Source organism: Brettanomyces bruxellensis, chromosome 6 (genome assembly GCF_011074885.1).
Source record: "Brettanomyces bruxellensis chromosome 6, complete sequence".
Taxonomy (NCBI): domain Eukaryota; kingdom Fungi; phylum Ascomycota; class Pichiomycetes; order Pichiales; family Pichiaceae; genus Brettanomyces; species Brettanomyces bruxellensis.
Window position 1 is genome coordinate 928,482 of NC_054687.1, and position 22,726 is coordinate 951,207.

At 40.3% G+C, this 22,726-nt stretch overlaps 11 protein-coding genes across 11 annotated transcripts; 4 read left to right on the forward strand and 7 right to left on the reverse strand.

The window, feature by feature from the left end:
- Positions 1-20: 20 nt before the first annotated feature.
- On the forward strand, positions 21-749 carry BRETT_003838 (uncharacterized protein; the record flags this gene model as incomplete). The annotated part of the gene is made up of 1 exon (XM_041282341.1): positions 21-749. The coding sequence occupies one exon, from the start codon at positions 21-23 to the stop codon at positions 747-749; it is 729 nt and encodes a 242-aa protein (XP_041136180.1).
- A 228-nt stretch (positions 750-977) lies between these two features.
- Positions 978-2,279, reverse strand: BRETT_003839 (uncharacterized protein; the record flags this gene model as incomplete). The annotated part of the gene is made up of 1 exon (XM_041282342.1): positions 978-2,279. The coding sequence occupies one exon, from the start codon at positions 2,277-2,279 to the stop codon at positions 978-980; it is 1,302 nt and encodes a 433-aa protein (XP_041136181.1).
- Positions 2,280-3,300: 1,021 nt separating this feature from the next.
- BRETT_003840 (uncharacterized protein) lies at positions 3,301-5,772 on the reverse strand (the record flags this gene model as incomplete). The annotated part of the gene is made up of 1 exon (XM_041282343.1): positions 3,301-5,772. The coding sequence occupies one exon, from the start codon at positions 5,770-5,772 to the stop codon at positions 3,301-3,303; it is 2,472 nt and encodes an 823-aa protein (XP_041136182.1).
- A 688-nt stretch (positions 5,773-6,460) lies between these two features.
- Positions 6,461-7,681, forward strand: BRETT_003841 (uncharacterized protein; the record flags this gene model as incomplete). The annotated part of the gene is made up of 1 exon (XM_041282344.1): positions 6,461-7,681. One exon carries the CDS (start codon positions 6,461-6,463, stop codon positions 7,679-7,681), a length of 1,221 nt encoding a protein of 406 aa, XP_041136183.1.
- Positions 7,682-8,068: 387 nt separating this feature from the next.
- BRETT_003842 (uncharacterized protein) lies at positions 8,069-8,662 on the reverse strand (the record flags this gene model as incomplete). The annotated part of the gene is made up of 1 exon (XM_041282345.1): positions 8,069-8,662. The coding sequence occupies one exon, from the start codon at positions 8,660-8,662 to the stop codon at positions 8,069-8,071; it is 594 nt and encodes a 197-aa protein (XP_041136184.1).
- A 2,271-nt stretch (positions 8,663-10,933) lies between these two features.
- On the forward strand, positions 10,934-11,929 carry BRETT_003843 (uncharacterized protein; the record flags this gene model as incomplete). The annotated part of the gene is made up of 1 exon (XM_041282346.1): positions 10,934-11,929. One exon carries the CDS (start codon positions 10,934-10,936, stop codon positions 11,927-11,929), a length of 996 nt encoding a protein of 331 aa, XP_041136185.1.
- Positions 11,930-12,202: 273 nt separating this feature from the next.
- On the reverse strand, positions 12,203-13,345 carry ERG6 (Delta(24)-sterol C-methyltransferase; the record flags this gene model as incomplete). The annotated part of the gene is made up of 1 exon (XM_041282347.1): positions 12,203-13,345. The coding sequence occupies one exon, from the start codon at positions 13,343-13,345 to the stop codon at positions 12,203-12,205; it is 1,143 nt and encodes a 380-aa protein (XP_041136186.1).
- A 1,121-nt stretch (positions 13,346-14,466) lies between these two features.
- Positions 14,467-16,362, reverse strand: BRETT_003845 (uncharacterized protein; the record flags this gene model as incomplete). The annotated part of the gene is made up of 1 exon (XM_041282348.1): positions 14,467-16,362. The coding sequence occupies one exon, from the start codon at positions 16,360-16,362 to the stop codon at positions 14,467-14,469; it is 1,896 nt and encodes a 631-aa protein (XP_041136187.1).
- A 1,106-nt stretch (positions 16,363-17,468) lies between these two features.
- On the reverse strand, positions 17,469-18,005 carry BRETT_003846 (uncharacterized protein; the record flags this gene model as incomplete). The annotated part of the gene is made up of 1 exon (XM_041282349.1): positions 17,469-18,005. One exon carries the CDS (start codon positions 18,003-18,005, stop codon positions 17,469-17,471), a length of 537 nt encoding a protein of 178 aa, XP_041136188.1.
- A 234-nt stretch (positions 18,006-18,239) lies between these two features.
- Positions 18,240-19,394, reverse strand: BRETT_003847 (uncharacterized protein; the record flags this gene model as incomplete). The annotated part of the gene is made up of 1 exon (XM_041282350.1): positions 18,240-19,394. The coding sequence occupies one exon, from the start codon at positions 19,392-19,394 to the stop codon at positions 18,240-18,242; it is 1,155 nt and encodes a 384-aa protein (XP_041136189.1).
- Positions 19,395-19,990: 596 nt separating this feature from the next.
- BRETT_003848 (uncharacterized protein) lies at positions 19,991-22,504 on the forward strand (the record flags this gene model as incomplete). The annotated part of the gene is made up of 1 exon (XM_041282351.1): positions 19,991-22,504. The coding sequence occupies one exon, from the start codon at positions 19,991-19,993 to the stop codon at positions 22,502-22,504; it is 2,514 nt and encodes an 837-aa protein (XP_041136190.1).
- Between the last annotated feature and the right edge of the window lie 222 nt (positions 22,505-22,726).

Below are 22,726 nucleotides of genomic sequence, written 5' to 3' on the forward strand. Positions count from 1 at the left end.
TATTTAAAACGGCACTTAAGATGACGTCGTCAAAGCTTCGATTTAAAGCCAATAAGACAAGAACTTTGAACAAAATGGCCTTAGGGTCTGTTTCAAAGGATTTAAAAAGTTTGGCTGGTACCAAAGGGCCAAAATTCGACAGAGGACTTTTACTTATCAAGATACGGATTTCAAAACTAGTCAACGATGATAACACGGCAGATATTTACGAAATCCTTGTAGTTGATTGTGAATTAATGCTTTCGAAATTGAACAGATTGTTAAGTGTGAGACATGACAGGAAGAATGAGGAAATTCAAGGAGGTGATGAAACTGTGAATAAGTTAGCAAGAAAGATGATGTTTGCCTCAAATTACGTGAACATCAAGGAATTTAAGAAGCTTGTGACTCTTCTCATCAATAAATACGGTAAATTGTATTATGAAGAGGCTGTCCAAAATTATGGGTTGGATGAAACGTCAAAAGCGGATGAAGACTTCAGAAAGAAATGTACAGAAGATAATGTCGATGAGTTGACAGAAATGTACCTGAAAGAGTTTTGTGACACATACAAGATTGATTTATATGGGGAGGGGTTGTACAAAGATGAAAGTAATTCGAGTGATGATGATTCGGATGGTGATATAGCTGAGAAGGAGGACGAGAACAAAAGTGTAAATGGTAATGACAAGAATGACAAAAACCAAAGCAAAAAGGGAGATGACATGGATGATCTCAAGAAGAGATTTGAAGCATTGAAGAGAATTTAGATACATGACAGGGAAATAAAGAAGATTTAAAATAATAAAAGAATGTACATTAAGATAGAAGAAGAGTACAAAGTAAGTATATAGCAGTAAAAAGTAAATGATGCGAACTACCTGCGGGTAGTATGTAGAGAAGAAGAAGAAAAAAAGGGACCTAAGTCTAAATTAGTATTATCCATCAGCATTCATATTGTTTTCAATGAGTTCATAAGGTATCAACATAGGGTCCCTTCAATTTAAAAAGTCCTTTAACGTGATCGGTCTACCGTCACTGACCATGGCCTCTGAATTTCCATAAAACAAAGCTCTTTTATTTAAAGCTCTGGCATGTCTAGGCTCACACATCTGTTCATCAACGTTATCCAGGCATGCCAAGTTGAGATTATCGCTGTTGTATCTATATGGGAAAACAAGGTTGTGACGGCGGCGTCCAAGACTTATTGAGGAATCATCCGATGGCACGTCTATCTTAAGATAATCGGAAATCCTGATAGATGTTTCTGGAATCATCGAAGGCTTGTTATACTGGGGTAACTCCAGTGGGTAGCATGAAGCAAATTCTGGTTGGCTTGTCTCATCTGCCAATAATTTGAACGAAGATGTAGGAGAAATGAGATCACAATCGCTGGAGTTTCTGTTGAAAGATGAAGAATCGAATGTTTCCTCATCCTGCTGATTTCCACTATCCAGTGAAAGATCATCTGAACTGTAATCAGCAAGAGACTTGTCAAGTGATGCATTTACTTCTGTTCTTGAACCGCGCTCAAGTTCAAACAGATCGGTACTGGTTGCAGTATCATCCATTTCCTTAGCAAGTCTTATCAAATGATCCACAGGTTCCAAACCAGTTGGAACTTCGGACAAGGTTTTTTTCACCTGCTCCGGATCTTTCTGACTCTTTCTTGTGTAAGCTCCACCGCGTTTTATGGCCAATGATTTGTCAGATTCATCATAAATCTCTAGACAATCACTCAAGTCAGAAAGATTATCGCTGTTCTCATCTTCTTCCATTTTTCTTCCAAGCTCAATCATCTGCCTTTGTTTCTGAAGTCTTATTTCAGAGTCTGCGTCGATTCTGAGAGATGATGGATGTGGAACACAGTTCGTTTGCTTGAAGAAATTATTGAAGCAAGATCTAAAGTCGCGTCTTGAGCATCTCTTCTTACCCTGTTTGTCATCTTCCTCGATCTTGATTCCCCTTAATTTTCCAGATTCTGCACTTTCTTCATAGTCTGAAGTTGAAGTCACATCACTCAACTCCGATTCTTCTTGGTTCTCGTCAAACAGGCCTTCATCATCTTCGGACAATTCTGGTGATAATGGTTCGATATTTGAATAGGAGGATTTCTTGTGTTTTGGCGACAACTTTAACTTTAGCGTGATTTTAGACTTCGACTTCGATTTGTTCTTTTGTTTCGTCTTTGATTTACACTTTGCTTTCGAAATCCTTCTTCGCTTCAAGTTGTGTGTCGATTGCTTCGACTTTGATTGCGATTCTGCCAATCCTCTCTTTCTAGTTGTTAAGCGTGGCATGCTTGTGAATTTTCAGTGGCTAGCTTCTCGAATATGTAGATAGCACTCCAGTGGACCAATGTTGCACCTAGGTAATTAACTTAAGGAAAAGAATATGATGCTTTTAACGTCTTGGCTTCACATCAATTCCCCTATAAACTATTTTGCAGTCGTCAAATAGATAATCGCTACATCTCGAATGAACAATAGAAGAAAATTTTTTACAAACGAAAGCGGCAAAGTCTAATCGTTACAACAATGAAATTAATTGATTTAAAAAAATTTTTGAAAATTTTTTGAAGAAAAACTTAACAATAGAAACGTGAAGGAAAAAGTAGAAACCGTTTCGATTGTTAAGCAGAAATGGCTTACTACTAAGGTTGGTGAGGTAGAAACATCAGAAAAATAAAACGTACTCAGACAATATATTCGACCCTATAAAACAAGAACACGATCCTGAATACAGTGTCAATTCCATCTAGACTCAAAGCTTTTTCTCCTACTTTACCTGGTTTAAAATCATCAAGTTGAATTTGCTTTTACGTCGAATTTCTACGCATACTTTGAATATTGGTGAAAGGCAATCCGCTTATTGAAACTTCTCCGTTCACTTTGGAGGCGATGATGTCTAACAAAGTAACTCGATATTATTCCAACGGGAAATTTTATAATTATCCGGCACCAATCCTCAATGGCATCTCCTATTGTAGGTGGAGGAAAAAGTAAAAAAAAAAAAAGTGAAAAAAAAAAATACGACAGAGCCATTCGGCACTACCACATAGTGCAATTAATTATCTCTATTTACATTATGTACCCAATATTTACATGTATTAAATGAAGGCAAATAAAAAACCACAGATATTTACAAAAGAAACACGATAAAATCAAGCACCGCTGAAACTTAGAAAATGGACAGCAAAAGAAAGAGTAAAAATAAAAATGTCTGATATTATGAGCTGCAACCAGGAAATTTAAAAGTCAGCAAAGGAACCGATGCAGGTGTATTAATTAATTAGCACACTGTAGTCTGAACCTCGATCTATCAGTTTTTCGGCTTGTCCGCAGTCTTTTCATCCTTCTTTCCATCGCTGTCACCATTTTCCTTTTTTTTTGGTTCAGCCTTCAGAGCCAACTTGTTCTTCTCAACATGAACAGTCACCTCCATATTATCTCTGATATCACCAGTGAGAATCATCTTTGACATTGGATTCAACAATGCTCTTTTAATTAATCTGTTAAGAGGTCTTGCACCGTACTGAGGCTCGTATCCATTTTGTGCAAGCCAGTCCTTAGCTTTGTCTGTAAGCTTTAGTACAATTCTCCTATCATCAAGTCTCTGTTGGATTTCCTTAACCCTCAAGTCGACGATTCTTCTAAGAGCTTTCTGTGACAACTTGTTGAAAATCACAACATCGTCAATTCTGTTAATAAACTCCGGTGGATAAGTACTCTTTAACAAGGCCTCGATCTTCTGCTTGTCAGGATGATCCGAAAGCATTATATCTTGGCCAATGTTCGAAGTCATGATGATCAAAGTATTACGGAAATCGACATGATTACCTTGAGAATCGGTCAAGGTTCCTTCATCCAACACCTGTAAAAGCAACTTGGAAATGTCTGGATGTGCCTTCTCAAACTCATCAAACAAGACAACCGAATAAGGTCTTCTTCTCACCTGCTCAGTCAACTCACCACCTTCTTCGTAACCCACATACGATGGTGGAGCACCTATTAACCTCATAACGGAATGCTTTTCCTGGAATTCTGACATGTCGAATCTGATAATTGCATTCTCATCATCGAATAAGAACTCAGAAAGGGCCTTTGTAAGCTCAGTCTTACCAGTACCAGTTGGACCTAAGAACATGAAGGATGCAATTGGACGTTTTTCGCTGATCAATCCCGCACGCTGCATTCTGATGGCATCAGAAATGGCTGTTATTGCTTCGTCTTGACCAATAACGCGATTCCTCAACGCTTTTTCCATAAACAGCAACTTATCCTTCTCTCCACGCATCATATTTTGCACTGGAATTCCAGTAGCCCTCGAAACGACCATGGCTATATCATCTGAAGTAACAGATTCATGTAGAAGAGGACCTGCACCATCATCTTTCTTTGCAGCAGAGTCTTGCTTTTTCACCAAATCATTCAACTTCTTCTCCATCGATGGAATTGTCGCATATTGTAGCTTGGAAGCTTCTGCAAAGTTACCCTCTCTCTGCATAGTCTCCAATTCGTGTCTCGATTGCTCCAGCTTCTTCTTCAACTCCTTGATGTCCTCAAGGTCCTTCTTTTGCGATTCCCAGATCTTTGTCAATCTGCCTAACTGCTCCTTTTTCGACTTCAACATCGACTCGAGTTTTCCCCTTCTTTCCTTACTGACAGGATCCGTCTCTTTTCTTAACGACTCCAACTCGATCTTGATCGTCATAATCGATCTGTCCAACTCCTGAATACTGTCTGGCTTCGACTCGTGCTGAAGTCTCAAAGCTGAACATGCCTCATCAACCAAATCAATGGCCTTATCCGGTAAGAATCTGTCCGTGATGTATCTGTTGGAGTAAACCGCAGCCGTCACAAGTGCATTATCCTGAATTCTGACACCATGATGAACTTCGTACTTCTCCTTCAAACCTCTCAATATACTAATTGTATCTTCAACTGTAGGCTCCTTGACAAGAATCGACTGAAAACGACGGGCCAATGTAGTGTCTTTCTCAATGTACTTCTTGTACTCATCAATAGTAGTGGCACCACAGCATTGAAGCTGTCCGCGAGCCAAGGCTGGCTTCAAGAGATTTGAAGCATCAATTGATCCCTCGCTCTTTCCCAAGCCCAAAAGCACATGCAACTCATCAATGAACAATATCACCCTTTCGTTGACCTCTTTTAAAACCTGCTTTAATCTCTCCTCAAACTCACCACGATACTTTGCACCGGAAATCAAGGATCCCAAGTCCAATGCTATCACCTTTTTATCTTTCATCGATTCCGGAACTTCGCCTTTTGTGATTCTTTGAGCTAATCCCTCAATAATTGCCGTCTTACCCGTACCGGCATTACCTATAAGAACTGGATTGTTCTTTGTCCTTCTCGATAGAATCTGAATTGTTCTCCTGATCTCATCATCTCGGCCAATCACAGGGTCCAATTTTCCCTGCTTAGCCAACTCTGTCAGATCTGTACCATATTTTTTCAATGCTGGTTCAGCTTGCTTTGGATTCATCTTCATCTCGATTCTTGATGGTCGAGATGTGGAAAACTGCCTTGTTGAAATTAAAGGTAATGCCATAAGCTTAGGTTTTGCCCGAACCCCATCCAAAATCAATGCTGCCTGTTTATCTGACACATTTGATCGAAGTAATGAAGTTTGTACATTGCTATATGGTCTCATGCAACTTATAGATGCTGCTATTGCAGTGTTCCGCTTGATTCCGTTATTATGAGTCAACGAAGAAAGAATAGCTCGTCTTGCACCAGTTGGTACTCTAGACTTTATAGCACCGAGCATTCTAATAACTTTGTTTTAAATCTAATATATACTGCAATGAATTGCCACAAAAAAGCAGAAACAGAGAGAGGTAAACGAAAACAAACAGCTGAAAATAAAAAAAGTTGAATAAGAAGATCCCCTGCTCGAGCAACAAATTCTATGGAGCACCCCGCGCTTTTATAAAATTTTAAACTCCGTAGACTCCGTCGTAATATGGTGTAGTGGTGCATAAAATTTGCCTGAATTTGCCTGATTTCGGGATTTTGCATTTTTGCTGGAAAGTTCTCCGGAGATCTGGATTCTAGAAAGGTGTTGCACAGAAGACGGAAACTGATTTAAAATGTATTTTATCATACTCTACATCAATCTGAGCAATATGGCAAAGTCTTGTTCTGGAAAAATTACGGAATTCCAAAGGAAGAAGAAAGAATGTGAAAAGATGACAAGTAGGTTTGTCCAGTAGCATCTAGCGGAGAGAAAGAGCGAACTGGCAGTTTTTCTTCTTCAAATATAGACGCGTCTATTGGAGTCGTCGGTGCTTATTCTTTTTTTTTAAGCGGTGCCTCACCTCATTCGAGCCCATTAGGATTCGTTTTGTGCCACATCAATTTATTAGTTGAATAAAGTATTTCCGCAATATCAAATCATCATTCCAAATCATAGACAAAGGATAGACGCAATATTAGATACATTCACTCAATCAACAATGCTGGGTGTTCGTTCTGGTTTAATTAATGGACTACGGCCAGCATTAAGACATAATTTTATTCACCAAGCAGTATTGGCCAACAGTTATAGATTTTACACAACAAAGAAGCCGAAGGCACCAAAACAAGTGAAAAAGGAAGACATAGGTTTTGCATTTGACATTGATGGGGTTCTTATTAGAGGAAAGCACCCTATCAAGGAGGCAACTGAGGCTTTAAGCTTTCTTTCAGCCAATAAAATACCGTTTGTTCTTTTGACAAATGGAGGTGGAGTTTTGGAAGCTGATCGTGTAGCATACTTGAACAAGCTCTTGCATCTCGAAAAGCATCCAATTAACCAGAATCAGATCATTCAATCGCATACTCCACTAAGGACCCTTATCACAAAGCATCACCGTGTTTTGGTGGTAGGAGGTCCTGCTGACAAATCGCGTGCTGTTGCCAAGCATTACGGATTTCAAGAGGTGCTAAGACCGGTTGATATTATAAGAGCCAATCCAAGTATTTGTCCATATCATCGATACACTAAAAGGGAGATTCAGGAGTGGAGTATTCCGCCAAATGAGGCTAAAGTCAGTGTGGATGATCCATCTTGCAATGAGCCGATTGACTCCATTATGGTTTTCAACGACCCACGGGAATTATTCTCAGATATTCAAATCATCATCGACTTGCTGAATTCGGAATTTGGCCAGCTTGGAACAAAGCGGATAACGGGTAAAGCGAAGCCATCCATTCCGATCATCTTTTCGAATGATGACCTTTATTGGGCAAATGACTTTAAGTTACCGCGCCTTGGCCAGGGTGCCGTCAGAACTGCCATTGAGGCTTTGTATGCTAAAACAAATGACGGCGTTAAGTTGCAATCAACGGTACTTGGAAAGCCATTTAGAGTTTCGTATGATTACGCACATCATATTCTTATAGACTGGAGACATAAGCTCCAAACTGGTGATGTGAACACTGACGCCTGCCTACCTGAGCTTAATGATCCGCCAATCAATTCTCCGTTCAAGAATATCTACATGGTGGGTGATAATCCAAGAAGCGATATTAAGGGAGGTAATGACTATGGATGGAATACCATATTGGTGAGAACTGGTGTTTACAGAGATGGAGATTTTGTCGTTGACCCCTCACTTCCTAAGCCAAACTTCGGAATAGCCGATAATGTCCAGGAAGCGGTTGAGCAGGCTTTGAAAGCCAATGATATACTATGACGTGTAAATATGAGTTAATTTATATTGGTGAGAGATAAAAAGAAGAGAGAAAATAAAAAAGGTGTCTATACGATGAAGAATAGTGTTATTGTACATCCTATCGTAAAAACGGAGAACAGTAAGAAAAATAAATGTATAGCACAAGGGAACCCAGAACAATCCGAAGAAGTAAAGCAAACAACAACAAAAACACCAAAACGCAGCATGATATTGAAAAGAAAAATAAAGAGAGAATGACAGTGAGTCCACCAGGAGAAAAAAACACATGTTTGTCTCGAGTGCCATCTTAAAAAAAAGGTCTATGAGGAGTCGTTCTTGCAAAAGAAACATCAGCAGCGTTCATTAAGACAGCAAAGAGTAGACAAACTGCACCACATATAGAGAAATCTAAACTTTGGAGGCAACAGTCTGTTCTTTACGGAGCTTCAACGCATTCCTCTCAAAGCACTTGTCCTTGCATGTTTTCAATCCCTTACAGTTGTGTTTCTCAAGAAGTCTATGCTTGGAGCAAAACCGGCCTTTGCAGAATTGACATTCGCCTGTCAATCTCAAAGCGGTAGCATGACATGTGCCAAATGAGCATCTATTCTTGCCCTTTGACTTTGACTTCGATCTGGACTTCTTTCTGGTGTGCCGTATAGTGTGTTCCTGGTCTGATTCACCCTGAGAAATGCAAGACACAGCAGACTCCGAACTTAACTGGCTTTGCAAGTGTTCTGAATCCACAACATCAACAACAGGTTTGCTGCCAGCTGTTAAGTACACTGTTGAATTCGAGTCGGAAGTAATTCCATAACTCTTTAAAGTACTTGTGAATTCCATCTTCTCACCGGAATACCAAAGCTTTGCTGTATGCCTTGATAAGCCAACTTTAGGGGGCAGCGCCACTAGTGAAGCAATTTTGAGATCCTCCACTGTAGAATTATCGGGCACTGTGACGTGGAAAATCTGTTCGTTATTAAGCTTGATGATAACCTTCATGTTTGATTATCAAATAGTTGCTTGGGTCTTTTTTTGGTCCGGAGGCAAACTCAAGTGATCAAATGGATTTGTGAATTCTAGTTGATGGTTTGTAATATGTATACGGTGGCAAATCACTGATTTAGTATTAGCCAGAGATGTGTTTTTTAAGTTTGAGAAATATATAAAGTTAAACTGACACCAGTCTACTTCAAAGAGATGTAAAGGGGGGAAAATACAGGATAAGAATATGTTGTTATTTTAAATATGAATCATAAAACAAAAAAAAGTAAACCGACAGTTTTTTTTTTTTTCCTTAGGATATATATAGTTAAAGTGTATCTGTCGCCCATCGTGTAAACAATAGGAGGCCAAGGGATAAAGTTCGCTCTCTTGCCGTTATCGCTGCCAGATAAGGACGCAGAACTTCCAGAAAAAACAAATTTTGAGAATGTAGGAAAAAGAATGTAGTCATAGCCACTACAGGTCACAGGAGCAAAATGGTATGTCCTGGGTTACGAAAAAAAAAAAAAAAGATTCCGAATTTTTTTTTTTTGGTGGTCTGTGGGCTGGTTACAGCACTAACAAAAAGTAACATCTCATTGGTGTGCTGATTGCGGACCATTTCACCTAATAATATTTATTTCTCCTGAATTTGAGATCCACATGTTTGTTTTGCTTGTTCCAATCTGCTCTCCCCAACTTCCTTAATCGGTCTCTCTCTATTTTAAATGCCGCTTTCATACCCTATAAAAAAGCAGGCGCGGGAAGTATTTGGTTAGTCCTATTATACATCTTAGTTACTACACGTATTATATTAAGCCGTGATCTTCTTCTAAGGAATTACATGTTTTATACATAATCGTCCCGTCTGCTCATCAAGCAACTAGTTCAACCTATTTTGATCAGAAATTAATACGAATCCTTACCCTGCACGAAGCACTTCCGAAATTTCTAAGGAGCCTAAACGGCTTAAATGTGAAACAAAAAATGGAGGAAAAATACCTCTCGACGTTAACATTTTTTTTCTCGTTACGGCGCTTAAATTTCTCTGTGGCAAACAAAAGTGCCTATTAATTCTGTATGTTGAGATATGTGGCACTTGGAAGGGAAAAATGCAGAATTATTTATTTGTTATTCCCACATGCTTTGTATCGGTGCCTTCCACGCTCCCAAGCAATGTACTCTGTTACATTGATATACTATGCCCTTCTTTTCGAATTGCTATTTTTTTTCTGCCTTATTGTGAGTAATTCCATCCGCATTTGTTTCCGCCTATCCTTTGCGAGTACTGGGGATTATTTGTCAGTGCACTCTTTGTTGCCTTGGTTATGTAGCTTGCTCATGTAGTAAGAATGCAAACAATTCTCGACTTAAGAGTAAAACTGTGCCACCATATTTCCAAGCTCTTACATTTATATCTGAATTAGCTTAAGGATCTAATTGCCAATCCCTAGTATTTTTGACTGTCCGTCTCTTATATTATACCTTACCCATCTTATCCTCTTCAAAGTGTACATAATGCATAAGTATTTGAGTCATTTTTTGGTATACCACCCTTTAGCCGCTATTTTTCTAGTTCTCGTTCCCAGTAACTTTTCTTTTCTTTCATACTATAAAGCTCCCGTTTTAAAACCGACATCAAATGGCCGCATTTTTTGTTTAAAAGCTGTCGCGTGACTTGAATCACGTGCTTTGTCCAGTCGCGCGCTGGTATCCTTCTTTATAGGATTACATTTTTCCGCAATACTATTCGCTCCTTTGGCACATCCAGCTAACAATCTGCCAACCGGTCTATTTTCCATTTCGGTAATTTCCATTCTATTTTTCTTTATGTCTATAAGTTTTCCCCTCAGCCTTACAAAGGATAACAAAAAAATTTAAATAAGGAGAAGAGAAAATGTTTTGCTCCTGATCTGTTTTAGTCGGATTTGTTATGGAACTGTGCCGACTGGATCTAGTCTAGATAATTAATTATTTATTCCACATATTTCAGTTTTGGTACTTACTTCTTTTTCCTTCCTCTAAGCATCCAAATATCCAGAAATTGAACGCATCTTCTTTTAACACACACATCGACCAAGAGTTGCTATAGTTTTTCCTCGTGTTACTGACTTTTTTGTGCATTTTAACCTTGAATAACCTGCAGTTATTTGCCTTGCCTCACATTCAGTTCAGGGCAAGCCCTGTTCCATTCAGCATTCATATTAAAGAGTTGTGTATTTTTAACACTAACTTAAAACTGCAAAGGTAAACATCTGTGCAGCCAGGCACGCTATTTATTACACAAACATGTCCTTGGTGGCTACAAAGAAGGCTATAACAGGCTTAATTACCACATTTGCAGATAAGGTGAAGTCATCTGGTAATGCTAGCAATGCCTCTGACCATGAGCATGATCCGTTAATTGTTTCGCCTAATACTTCAGCATCAAATATAAATACCCGGGAAGATGGCAGTCATTCAGGGCACACTTCAACAGTTAATGTTGTTGACACCTTATATGTTTCCAGTACGCCATCTGTATCGTCAACAAATGCCAATGCATCTAGTAAATTTGGAGATAAGTGTGATGAATCGTCATCATCACTGGGGATATTCGGCAAGGTGGACCCCAGAGTAATGAGTGACTTGATTATTGGTTTATCGGACGGATTGACGGTTCCATTTGCATTAACGGCAGGTCTTTCATCTCTTGGAAATTCCAAATTGGTTATTACCGGTGGTATGGCGGAGTTGGTTTCTGGTGCAATCTCTATGGGTCTAGGCGGATACCTCGCAGCTAAATCAGAATCTCAGTACTATGATGCACAGGTGGGAAGAGAGAGACAGCTTTATTTTGACGATCCGGAAATCATGGCGGGTGAATTACAGGAAATTATTATAAATATGGGTGGCAGCATCGACACTGCCGATATGCTCATAAACGATCTCAGCTCAAACCCAAAGTTGATGATTGATTTCATCATCCGATACGGAAGAGGCCTTGAGGAGCCTGCTGAGAATCGTCAGCTTACGTCAGCTCTAACTATTGGTTCTGGGTACTTCTTTGGCGGCTTTATACCGCTTGTGCCCTATTTCTTCTCCAATACTGTGGGTACCGGCCTCACAATTTCCGTTGTTGTGATGCTCATAACTTTGTTCTGGTTTGGCTTCTTCAAAGCTAGAATATCGATGGGTTCGGAGGTCGGATTTGCCACATGTTTAAGTGAAGGCCTCCAGATGATTCTTGTCGGTTCATTGGCTGCTGGCTCTGCCTGGCTTTTAGTTGATTGGATCGACAGTTGAAACTACGCACTTGCCTTTTTTTTTTGTTGTTTTGCTTGCTTTGCTTTTGCCGTCTGTACTATGATTTCGTCTTTTCTAATTACTCCCCCACAATAGATTTTTCTTCTCCACATTAGTCTATTCCAGCTGTTCAAAATCCATTCAATGCGGCGTAATGTTATTACTCTTCGTCTATACTGGGAATAACTAACAGCAAAGTAAGTAAATAAGTACACAGCCCGTATATACAATAAATTAAAGAAGAGGTTTGTCGAGTAAAGCTAGCCACCGGCTTTAATTGGAGTTCTCTGGCTTCTTGCAGATATAGAGCATCATTGGGGTGAACAATTTCTTTCTACCTCCTTCCACCAAGTACACGGCAGCATCTTCCAAGGCATCAGTAACCTTTGTCGAGTCCTTTGGTGCAATTCCAAAGCTCTCCATCATTCCAACCATACCGGAAGTGATCTTTCTTCCAAGATACGAGGTCCTGAAGAATGTCAATAGATCCTTGACGCTCTGGACATACTTCCACTCTCCAGTCAAAGGATAATACCATGGGATCTGGTTGTTGTTCTCGGCAACATCGCGCTGGTATGTAATCTCGAATCCAACCTTCTTCAAGGCCTTCTCTGCAACTTCTCTCTTGTACATTTTTGGAATACCATCACCTTTCTCGATACCATAAGCAATTTTCCTGTGCTCTGGGTTTTTCTCGTCGTAATTGTCAGTCATGACCCACTCGTAAACACCGAAAACTCCACCAGGTTTCAAACTCTTGTAGATTTCACCGTAAACACCTTCTAAAACAGGAGCATGAACGGTTGCCTCGATTGCGTAAGCAGCATCAAAGGTTTCCGGCTCAAAGTCCATCTGCATGAAATCTCCCTTGACGAATTGAAGCTTGTCCTCCATTCCGTAAACCTTAGAGTAGTGGTTGGCTCTTTCCACCTGGTAGTCGTTGTTATTGAGACCAACAATCTTGCAACCGGTAAAACGGCAGATTTCTCTGGCTGGGCCTCCAACACCACATCCAACATCCAAGACTTTCATGTTCTCATTGAGACCCATCTTCAAAGCCAAGTAGTGCTCATGACGGGCTATCGATTGACCAAAAGGCTCTCCCTTGTAGAAAGTGCTAAAGTGGAAGGAGGATCCCCAACCGTATTCGTAGAAGTCAGTGACCAAGTTGTAGTAATGCTTGGTCAAACTCGAGTAATCTTCCAATCTCTCCTTTTCTGCCTCCTTGTCTGTCTTCCCGTTCCAGTGCTTGAAATATCCATCTAGTGCCTCCTTATCGGCCTTCTTATTCTTGTGGGCCAATGCCGAAAGACCTCCTGTCTCTGCTGCATCCTTGCCATGCAAAGCATCCGCAAAATCCTTATCTTGCTTGAAATGCTTTGGTGCAAGAGCAATGTGTTCTGGTTCCGTTGACATCTTTCTGACGTTCTATGTGCTTTTCTCTGCTGCTAAATTCCTGGTTAAGGGTGAAAAATGAGCGGTGGGGCTTGGTTCTTCCGGGCTTTACTGTGACCGAATAATTTTATTTCAGGGTCTACAGTGCGAAAGCCAACTGGAATCGCTACACTTTTTATACATCCGAGAATTAACGGCACGAGGAAAATAGGAGGAAGCACGAAATACAAGAAAAAATAAAATAATTGCAAGAATCGAAAAAAAGCTGGGCTCCCTCCCACCAATGCGACTTCGATTTATCCCGCAGTGGAATTAAGAAGCTGGATGTGCACCAATGTTTCCTTCCCTTTTCTTTCCGAATGCTGAAATCTCGCGCTTAGAATAAGAAGAGCCGTTTTTGGTCCACAAATCTAATTTTACACTGGCCCTTCCTTGACTTAGCTACAAAAATAAATATTCCGTAACAGCTGCATAAATAGATTGTATCATTGTAGATATGTGCACAATTTCCTTCTGTGTACAGCTTAATGGAAGGTTATGTTACTATTGTGTTTTTCTATTCATCACGCATCCTGATGCGTACTATTGCCCTATTCTGCAGACCACCAGCCTCCCTTCTGGCTACCTTAAAATTTTACAGTTGAACTTTCACCGAGTCTAATTTGTGGAAAAAATCTCGTTTATCGTATAGCGCTGAATGCATGCAGTTCAGCTCGCGGAACGATTTTTTTTTTTTTTCTTAGCAACCGCCAGCCAATTACAGGATTGAGCTGAAAGAATCATCGCAATGACAATAAAATAATGTAATCAAGTAGATTATTACTATTAATTACACTATGTTTACTAAGCATCGACAACTGAGACAATATTCTTTGAGTTGCCAGCTTTCGTTTCTTGTTTATTGCTTTCATTTGTTTTCCTGTGTGAGCCGATAAGCCTGTATGTAACGAATTACAATAGAAACCGCCGTATGTATATATATATATATATATATATATAGCTACAGGTCTACGGAATCCCCTGCACCACAAGTTTATCTTTTACGCTTGCCGATAAGCAAAATAGCTTTATTCGATTAATATATAAACAAATTATCGCGTCTAGTGATACAAAACAAAAATATCACACTGTGCAGAACGAAGTTACAAAAATAGAGTAAGAAGTGTTCCAACCAGCGACAGTATTATTGTCATTCGGGTTGTTCCAACTGCCGTGACTGCTGCATTCTTCGAACCTGAAGATGAGCCTGAAGATGAGCCTGAAGATGAGCTGCCAGAAGATGTCGTAACTGTAGATGCGGGAGAATCAGATGATGAGGCCTGAGAGTCGGCAGTGCCAGTAGCACCAGACACTTCACCTGCATTATTGCCAGTAGGTTTTGAATATGTCACAGCCTTTGTTGATGCAGGCACGGTACTGAGTACGGTTGCACTCTGGCCATATGTAGCAGACCACGAGGCAACAGACTTGGCAGATGGGATGGAGCTTTCGATGAGATCGATGTCTTCAGTATTGGAGTCAAAGTCCGCCATAGCCATACCAATCTGGTAGTTTTCGAGATCGGCAGCAAAGTACACATTGCGGAGAAAAGTATCACCCAAGGTGAAGGATTCATCATCGCTTGAACGGAAGCCAATGACACAATATGAGGATGTGGATCCATCGCTGGTAGTCAAGGAGATCATGAAAGACGAAAGTGAAAAGCGGAAGTCGACACCCTGGAAATTAAGCGTGACGTAGTAATTATCGCCGTCGCTACACTTCATGTAGTATCCAATGTTGGCATTGTACTTTGCACTGACAGCGCTGACTAGCCTCTTAAGAACATCACTTGGAATGTACGTTAGAGTAGTACCGGTGTCAAGAAGTGCTGCTGCCTCGCCCTGTGCAACTTTGACTTCCTCGTTTTCCGTGTATGAACCAACTGTGAACGAACTCAACGTTATCTCCAACCGGATCGGGTTTTTGTAGCCGTAGCTGGCAACCGAGTTGATAATCGGGAACAAGTTCAACGTTCCCTGGTACTTGCTGTGGTCAACAGCTCCGAATAACACGCTTGCCTTGCTCGACGAGGTATCGTTCAAGTAAATAGAGTAAGAAATACTCTTGGTTATGCCGTCACTCTTGAGCTTTGCGGGAAGATTTTCGTACATGTACATGCTGCTTGCAGATCCTGAGCTCGATCCTCCATAAGTTGTCTCCAATCCCATTAATCCAATACCCAGAACACCCAATTTGTTGTCTGTGTCATCGCACACGGCAAATGAGAGGGACTTCACCGCCTGGTCGTTTATAACAACCGTGTCGTGTCCCCATGTTCCCTTTGCAAACGTCGAATCGGCATACTCGATTGAAAAAGATGTGCCATTGGACTTGAAACTCGATGATTCACTCGAATCAAACGTTCCCTCCGCATTGCAATCAAGTGTCGACTCGGGATCATCACTCGACATAACTGCATTCATCGAATTCTGCGTCGCAGTTCCACTTGTGTCCTTATTTTCCTTCATGACTTCAACGTCACTGCTGTTGCTAATGGCATTCATATTGCGAATCTGCCAAGGTGCAACACCTTTAAACCACATCGTGGTAGTGTACGCTCCGCCACCCATGCCTCCCATCTCGCTCATCTCGCTCATCACCGCGGAATATGCAGATTCTGTTTCGTACACCGTGGAGTATCCACCATAAGCACTCACTCCACTAGACTCGTCCGAGTTACATCCAGTATTATTGGATGAGATGACCCACAAATCAGACGATCCTGTATCAACAAGCACACCGACCTTCTGCTTATTTGACCCGAGTTCTATTTCTGCCTGGTAGTATGTCTCTTCATTCATCAATGTCATCTCCAATGAGCCATCTGTGTTTCTTTTCTGAAGCACGTAAGGCTCAGCTCCTAGTTCTGCACTTTCCGGTGTAGATCCTCTGTACTTGTATGCATCGATCTTTAGATATCCTGGAGATGCTACTGGTGCAGGGTGTGCCAAACACCCAGACAGCACAAGTGATAAAAGCGTAAGTATTGGTAACATGCCGATTGATATAATTAATTACTGATGCCTATGCGAATGTATCTATGCAAATGCAGATTCCTTTTTAATTTCCCCGATGTTATTTCCCTGCCCTTCAAATAGGAAGATAAAATGCAAAAAAAATGGCAAGATCGAGATCTAATAGCAGAAACCTTAATTCCAAAGTCAGGTTTTGGGGGCTGGGGAATTGTATGGTATAAATAGTAGCTCCTGTAGATGGGTACTTTTTTTTATTGTACCAGAAACCTTGAGGTTTTTCCCCAAGATTGTTTAAACAGCAACTTGCCGCGTACTCGTTATTGTCTACTTTTTCCATGTGCTGCACTAAAGCCCACTAGTGGCACTTGTACATCACACATTTGCCTATTTTCCAATTAGTATAATTATGTTAACTACGATTTCCTAGCTATCAAAGTCTGGATATTAGAATCTATATTATATACCTTTAGTTTTTATTTGGCCGAGGATTGGAGATCTTCAATTGCCGGCTATTCATTGCCATGTATGTAAGTTTTCAGCTTCGTACGGTATGAATTGTATGTGCATTCTTGGCCATCGCGCGTAATTATCCTCCTTCTATTTTTTTTTCTTATTTTTAGCTACTCCCTTCTTCACTCCCTGCCTGACATAGATATATGCTAATAAATCGATAACAAGGTACCTGTACCGTTATATCAGCAAGTTGCCCATATTTGAGGATTTCTTGTCATGTCAATTAATTTGTAAATGATCTCGGAGTCTTCATGTGTAGAATGAACCAATCATCATTGGCCATTGATGGCTCAGCCCCTCCACCATTTTGGTTTGTGTGACCTCGACTAAACACATCTGAGGGAGAAAAAAATAAAAAAGTTAAAAATTAAAAAAATCGGATGGGACCTAAAAAAAGCCCTCATGCAGATCTAGATTGGCTTTCCGATGTCATTACTGCTAATAAAGTGAAGCAATTGGACAATCCATGATGTGAGGCAAAAGATGCATCATTTCTCAATCGCTGCTGTTCCTGTCTTATTCTGCCCATTCCTATCCTTTGTTTTGCATCCTTGCACCGGTTCGCAGATGCCTTGGTATAATTTGATAGTTGTTGAGTATCTAGGACAGTATCATCATATATCCTTTCCAACGACTGCTCTTAATGTCTCATCATCAAATATATTACCACTCGTCTTCAAGAGTTCTGCAATCATACGGATTGAGCTCTCTCCATGGAAATCTGGCTTACTTCGAAGCTGGATTAAGTCATCTCCATATGAAGGTAGTATCTTTGCCAAGTATTCAGTTAGAAGCCTCTCTCTCGTTTCATCTATCTTCCCGTTAATATCTCTCATCTTACTAGGGTCCCCTCCAGCATCCACTTCCATCTCCAGCTTCTTCATATCTGGAAATTGATCCTCGATCTTTCTTATACTTTTCCGGGTTGCCTGTATGTCTTTTAATGATGATTTCACAGTTTCCCCGACAGTATCATCCTTCACATTTGTAGTGTCAAGTTCAGAAATATTAGTATTAGCTTCTGCTTCCTGTTCCTCGTCATTGATATCTTCTTCAAGTTCTGATATTTCAGAAGATGATGATTCCGAACTTGAACTATCTTCCTCCACTCTCCGTCTCTTCCGCTCCTTTCTACTGAGTTTTTCCAGCATATTGATATGTATATCCAGTTTAATGTATAAAGAAAGCCTTTGAACTTGTAGGGGCCAAATAGAGGTACACAATGTTGAAACAGAAATTGGTTTAGTAACTATTTGAAAAATATAGTCCTGAAAAAAATTTTCTTTTTCAGAGTATCTCATATCATAAAATACAGTATCATAGCATATCATATCTACTAATGCTAATTAGAAATCTTATACTTACTATTTATATTTGACTCCCCTTCAGATATTTACAAAGACTCCTTCACACGCATTATACGATAACTTCGGGCAATATGGGCATTTTACTGCACTACCGTCGCTCCTAGACCCCAACAGATTACGATATGCGGAACAGGAAATAATATGACCACAGTCAAGAACTATTGCTTCCTCACCGTTTTTTCCAATCTCTCTTTTCGAAATTGGGCAAATATATGTAGGGTGGAATCTGAGCCACTTCGGAAGTCGAACTGCCACCGGTAACTCGTCTGATTCCGTCCAGTTCAACTTTCCTGTCATTTGTGATATCGCCTGATACTTTTTTAATGCTGGTATGGCAATGTAACCTGCTGCTACACTACTGTAGAGCGGGGACTGTTCTGGCTTTGCTATTATAGCACAAAAGTCGTTACGGAGCTTCTCAATGATGTATACGTTCATGCTCTCAGCCATTTTTTCAAGCTTGCTTGATTCAATATCCGGCCGTATGATAAGACTGAACGTATCTAGAACGGCCTCCAAGTTCGAATTCGTGTATTCTGGAAAGTTTTTCTGTGCATATTGAAGCGCCTTGTATTTGTCACGATTTCCAGTACAGAGAAGAGTAAGAAATGCTGCCACTTGAAGACGAAATGGTAAATCCGATCCTATTCGTGTCAATTCTGTCAAGTTCTCCTCCGCCCATTTAATTGCAGGATTTATGTTTGAGTTCTTCTGAATTTCATCAGTCAAGAATGCCAATCTTTTAAATTGCTTCTCCGTATTTGCAAATGTTTCCTCATCTTTGTCCCTGCATAACTGCTCGCTGATTTTAAACTCCCCTTTATACAACAAATCCTCCGCAATCACCTGATCTATGGTACTCTTCTGTAACTTTCGATCAATTCCCACACTTTCGCAAATAGGCCCCACATTCTCTGTTGGTATCTCCTCAATCTTTGATGCGTAATTTCTTAAGGCACGATGTATCCTTTTCTCATTTTGTAATGAATTCTTGTCCCATTCATCAACGGATATTTTCACCTCATCAAAGTTGATATCATTATCTTTTTCAATGTCCGATTTCAGGTCTTCAAGACTTGCTAATAGTGCATCCGAATCATTTACCATGTTATCGAGCGATTTCACAGCTGAGAGCTTGAAAACCTCTTCCTTGACTTTCTGAACCTCTGACATGACGCCAATTAAGTTTTCATGAATAATTCCAAGTTCCACTTCAAACTCTAATTAATTTTTGTGTCAGATTTAACAGTTAGTAATAATAATTGGGCATGCATACCTTTAGTCACTATAGTGCTAAGGCATCTGATAACGAAAATAAATAAGGCGCCCTTTTTCTGTTTTTTTTTTTGTTTTTTTTTTCTCCCTGCCTATCAATATCAGTACTTGTTTTACTACAGTGAGTGCTCATTTTTATTGTTCATACAGATGTCCGACTATTTTGCAATGTACATATATTTCTTGATGGTCAATTTGAATTGTCATTAGAATTGCAATGTACTACAAAACTAATTTTTATCCTACTAATATTGTCCATGAAAGTACAGCAAAAGATATGTAAAAGTGTTATTCTTTATCGTTTATTAGCTTATCGGCACGCAGCCAATATAAAAAAGCACATAATTTAGCTGCTCGAAGAAATCAGATTGAGAAAAAAAAATAGAATAGGAATTGAGTCGCCAGCCATACGAATGATTAGTGTAGTGTTTGTTGTGTTTCAAAGTATATGTATTTTATCAATATATAAACGATCAATTTTTTCATAATAAATAATGAAGTTCATCACGGTTCCACTGAAAAAGGCTGAACCCACTGATTGGGTGCATCCGTTGAAAGCATTCTTATCGCAAATATATGGCTCCTTTTCCAATTACGAAGATTCAGTTCGCAAATTTGACAATTTACGCACAGATATCGTTCATTCAGACAAAGATGACATTGCAAAGAATCTTTTGTATAGATACTATGGTCAATTGGAACTTCTTGAGCTCCGGGTCCCGATGGATCTTTTAAAGATTGAATTTACATGGCATGACGCATTCAAACCTTCAAAAAAGATATCGCAGCATTCAGTTGCCTTTGAAAAGGCATCTGTCTTGTTCAATCTAGCAGCATTGCTATCGCAGCTTGGAGCCGATTCTTCCAAGGATGACCTGAAAGCCGCATATTCGGCATTTCAAAAAGCCGCAGGTATATTTTCCTACATTAAAGAGAATTTTATGCATGCACCTTCCGATGACATGAATGTGGATGCGGTTGCAGCATTCTCAAAGTTGATGCTTGCACAGGCACAAGAGGCCTTCCTATTAAAGTATTTGGATAGTGGTGCCACTCTAAAGGATTCGTTGTGCTCAAAATTAGCCCAAAGCGCAGCTAATCTTTATGGAGGAGTTAGGGAGCTCACAATTAGAATAGAATTCTTCCCCAGTGAGCAGGACGACTACTGCAAAATCAAGCAGTTGTATTATGAGTCGTTAGCCTACTATTACAACTCAAAAGTGGAGAGTGATAATGAAGAGTATGGCAATGCATTGGCGAACCTCAAGGCAGCAGAGGATAAACTCTCTTCATATGGTGCATTTGATCCGTCTTTTGATTACGAGATTGTGGAATTGTTGAAAGAGCATACTGATACGGTGAAAGCCGATTATAAGCAGCTTGACAAGGACAATGACTTCATTTATCATCAAAATATGCCAGCTGTAGCCTCACTTTCGACCATTAAGCCTCTGAATGCTAGCAAAGAGATACCATTAAACGAGCAGAAAGTGGATGAGATGGTTGGTCATGATCTGTTTGAAAACATCATACCGATGAGTGTCCATGAGAAGTCGTCCTTATACTCAGAGCAGAAAGCACAGATTCTTAGAGATGAGGATGATTGTTGTGCCACTGCCAAGGAAGAATTCACGTCTGCCTTGGAGTTTTTAAAGCTTCCGGAATCGCTCACTGAGTTGCAAAAGATTTGTGATGGATCTAGATCGGAGCAATGGTCAAATTCTGTGGATAACGGGGACTCTGAAAGTGATGATGTTGATCCACGTATACTCGCCATATCTTCCGAGATATCTGGCTCGTCGATCAGTTTAAAGGGTGCCAATAGACTTAGGGTTGACGTTGATGATACTCTAAAAAGATGCGAACAGCTTCTCAGAGATGATGATGTTCGTTTCACCGGGCTCAGATCACAGTATGGATCGCAATTCACTCAGGAGCAATATCCTTCAGAGATTATGCAGTTGAAGCAGGAGTTGGAGAAGGCAAAGAAGTCTTTGAAGGATGCAGGTGATTCAGATAAAAAGATCAGCATGCTGCGTGAGCACTATCAAACAGAGATCGACGAACTCAGTCTTGGGCCGACGAATCCAAAATTTCTTGCTCTTTTGAGTGGAAAAGATTGCAAAAGTCAGGAAGAGCAACTTTCCCAGCAGATATCTCTTTTGGACTTGGATGACAGTGGTGAGATGGACTTAGGTGGGGCCAAAAAGAAAGTGGAGGCAATGAACTCAAAGCTCCAGGATCTAAGACGTCTCCAAAAAGAAAGAGACAACACTTTGACTGACTTGAAGAAGGCAGTCAGAGATGACGACATATCGAATGTGTTGGTGTTGAATAAGGATAAAGATGACTTTGAGGGTGTGTTCAACGAGGAGTTGCAGAAGTTCAACCCCTACCAGGAGCGTATAGCTGACACTATAGACAAGCAGACCAGTCTCATCAATTCGATAAAGCAGTTGATGGCATCTGTGTTGGATGATAAAGCAGTTAAAAGTGCAATGAAGGAGTATGAGAAGAAAAGCACGACCAGGCAAGCCAAAACAGCCGCCTATTTGGCAGCCTATGACTCCTGGAAAGCCTATTCTCAAGGATGTGAGCAAGCGGCCCCTTTCTACAAGCAGCTGTTTAAGTTCGCTGAAGGATTGAAGTTTAAAATTGAGAAGTACGTCGGCCAACGGGCAAACGAGGGAAATAGATTCGTACAAAGTATACAAGCCAGAAGTAGTACCGAAGAGCAGCTTCTCAGGCAAAGCATGAATCGGTATAGCTTTTCATCACAAAATGCAGCTTCACCTCGTGGATCGTTTGGCAGGGCTTCTTCCTCTTCTTCTACTTCTTCATATAGACAACCTGCCGTTGCTATGCATACTCCACCATCTCAGGCACCTTATTCATCTTCGCAGAGGTCCAGACCACCCCCTTTACCATCAAAGCCTGGAACAAATGCTAATTTTGGAAGCGCAAATCTGGGAAACACAAATCCTGAAGCACAAATCTTGGAAGCATAAATCCTGGAAGCAACATTAATTCTGACCAGAACACGGACTTCTACAGCACACCATCCGCGTATAATCCATCCTTGTACTCGAAGTTTGGTAATCAGAGCTGGAAGCAGTAGGTATGTGAGTCAGCTGAGTTAGTCATGCTTAACCCGATGCAAACTGTTGCTTAATTTGACACTTCTGAATATTTTTTATTGTCTACCTCATAACTATATTTTTGAGTCGTAA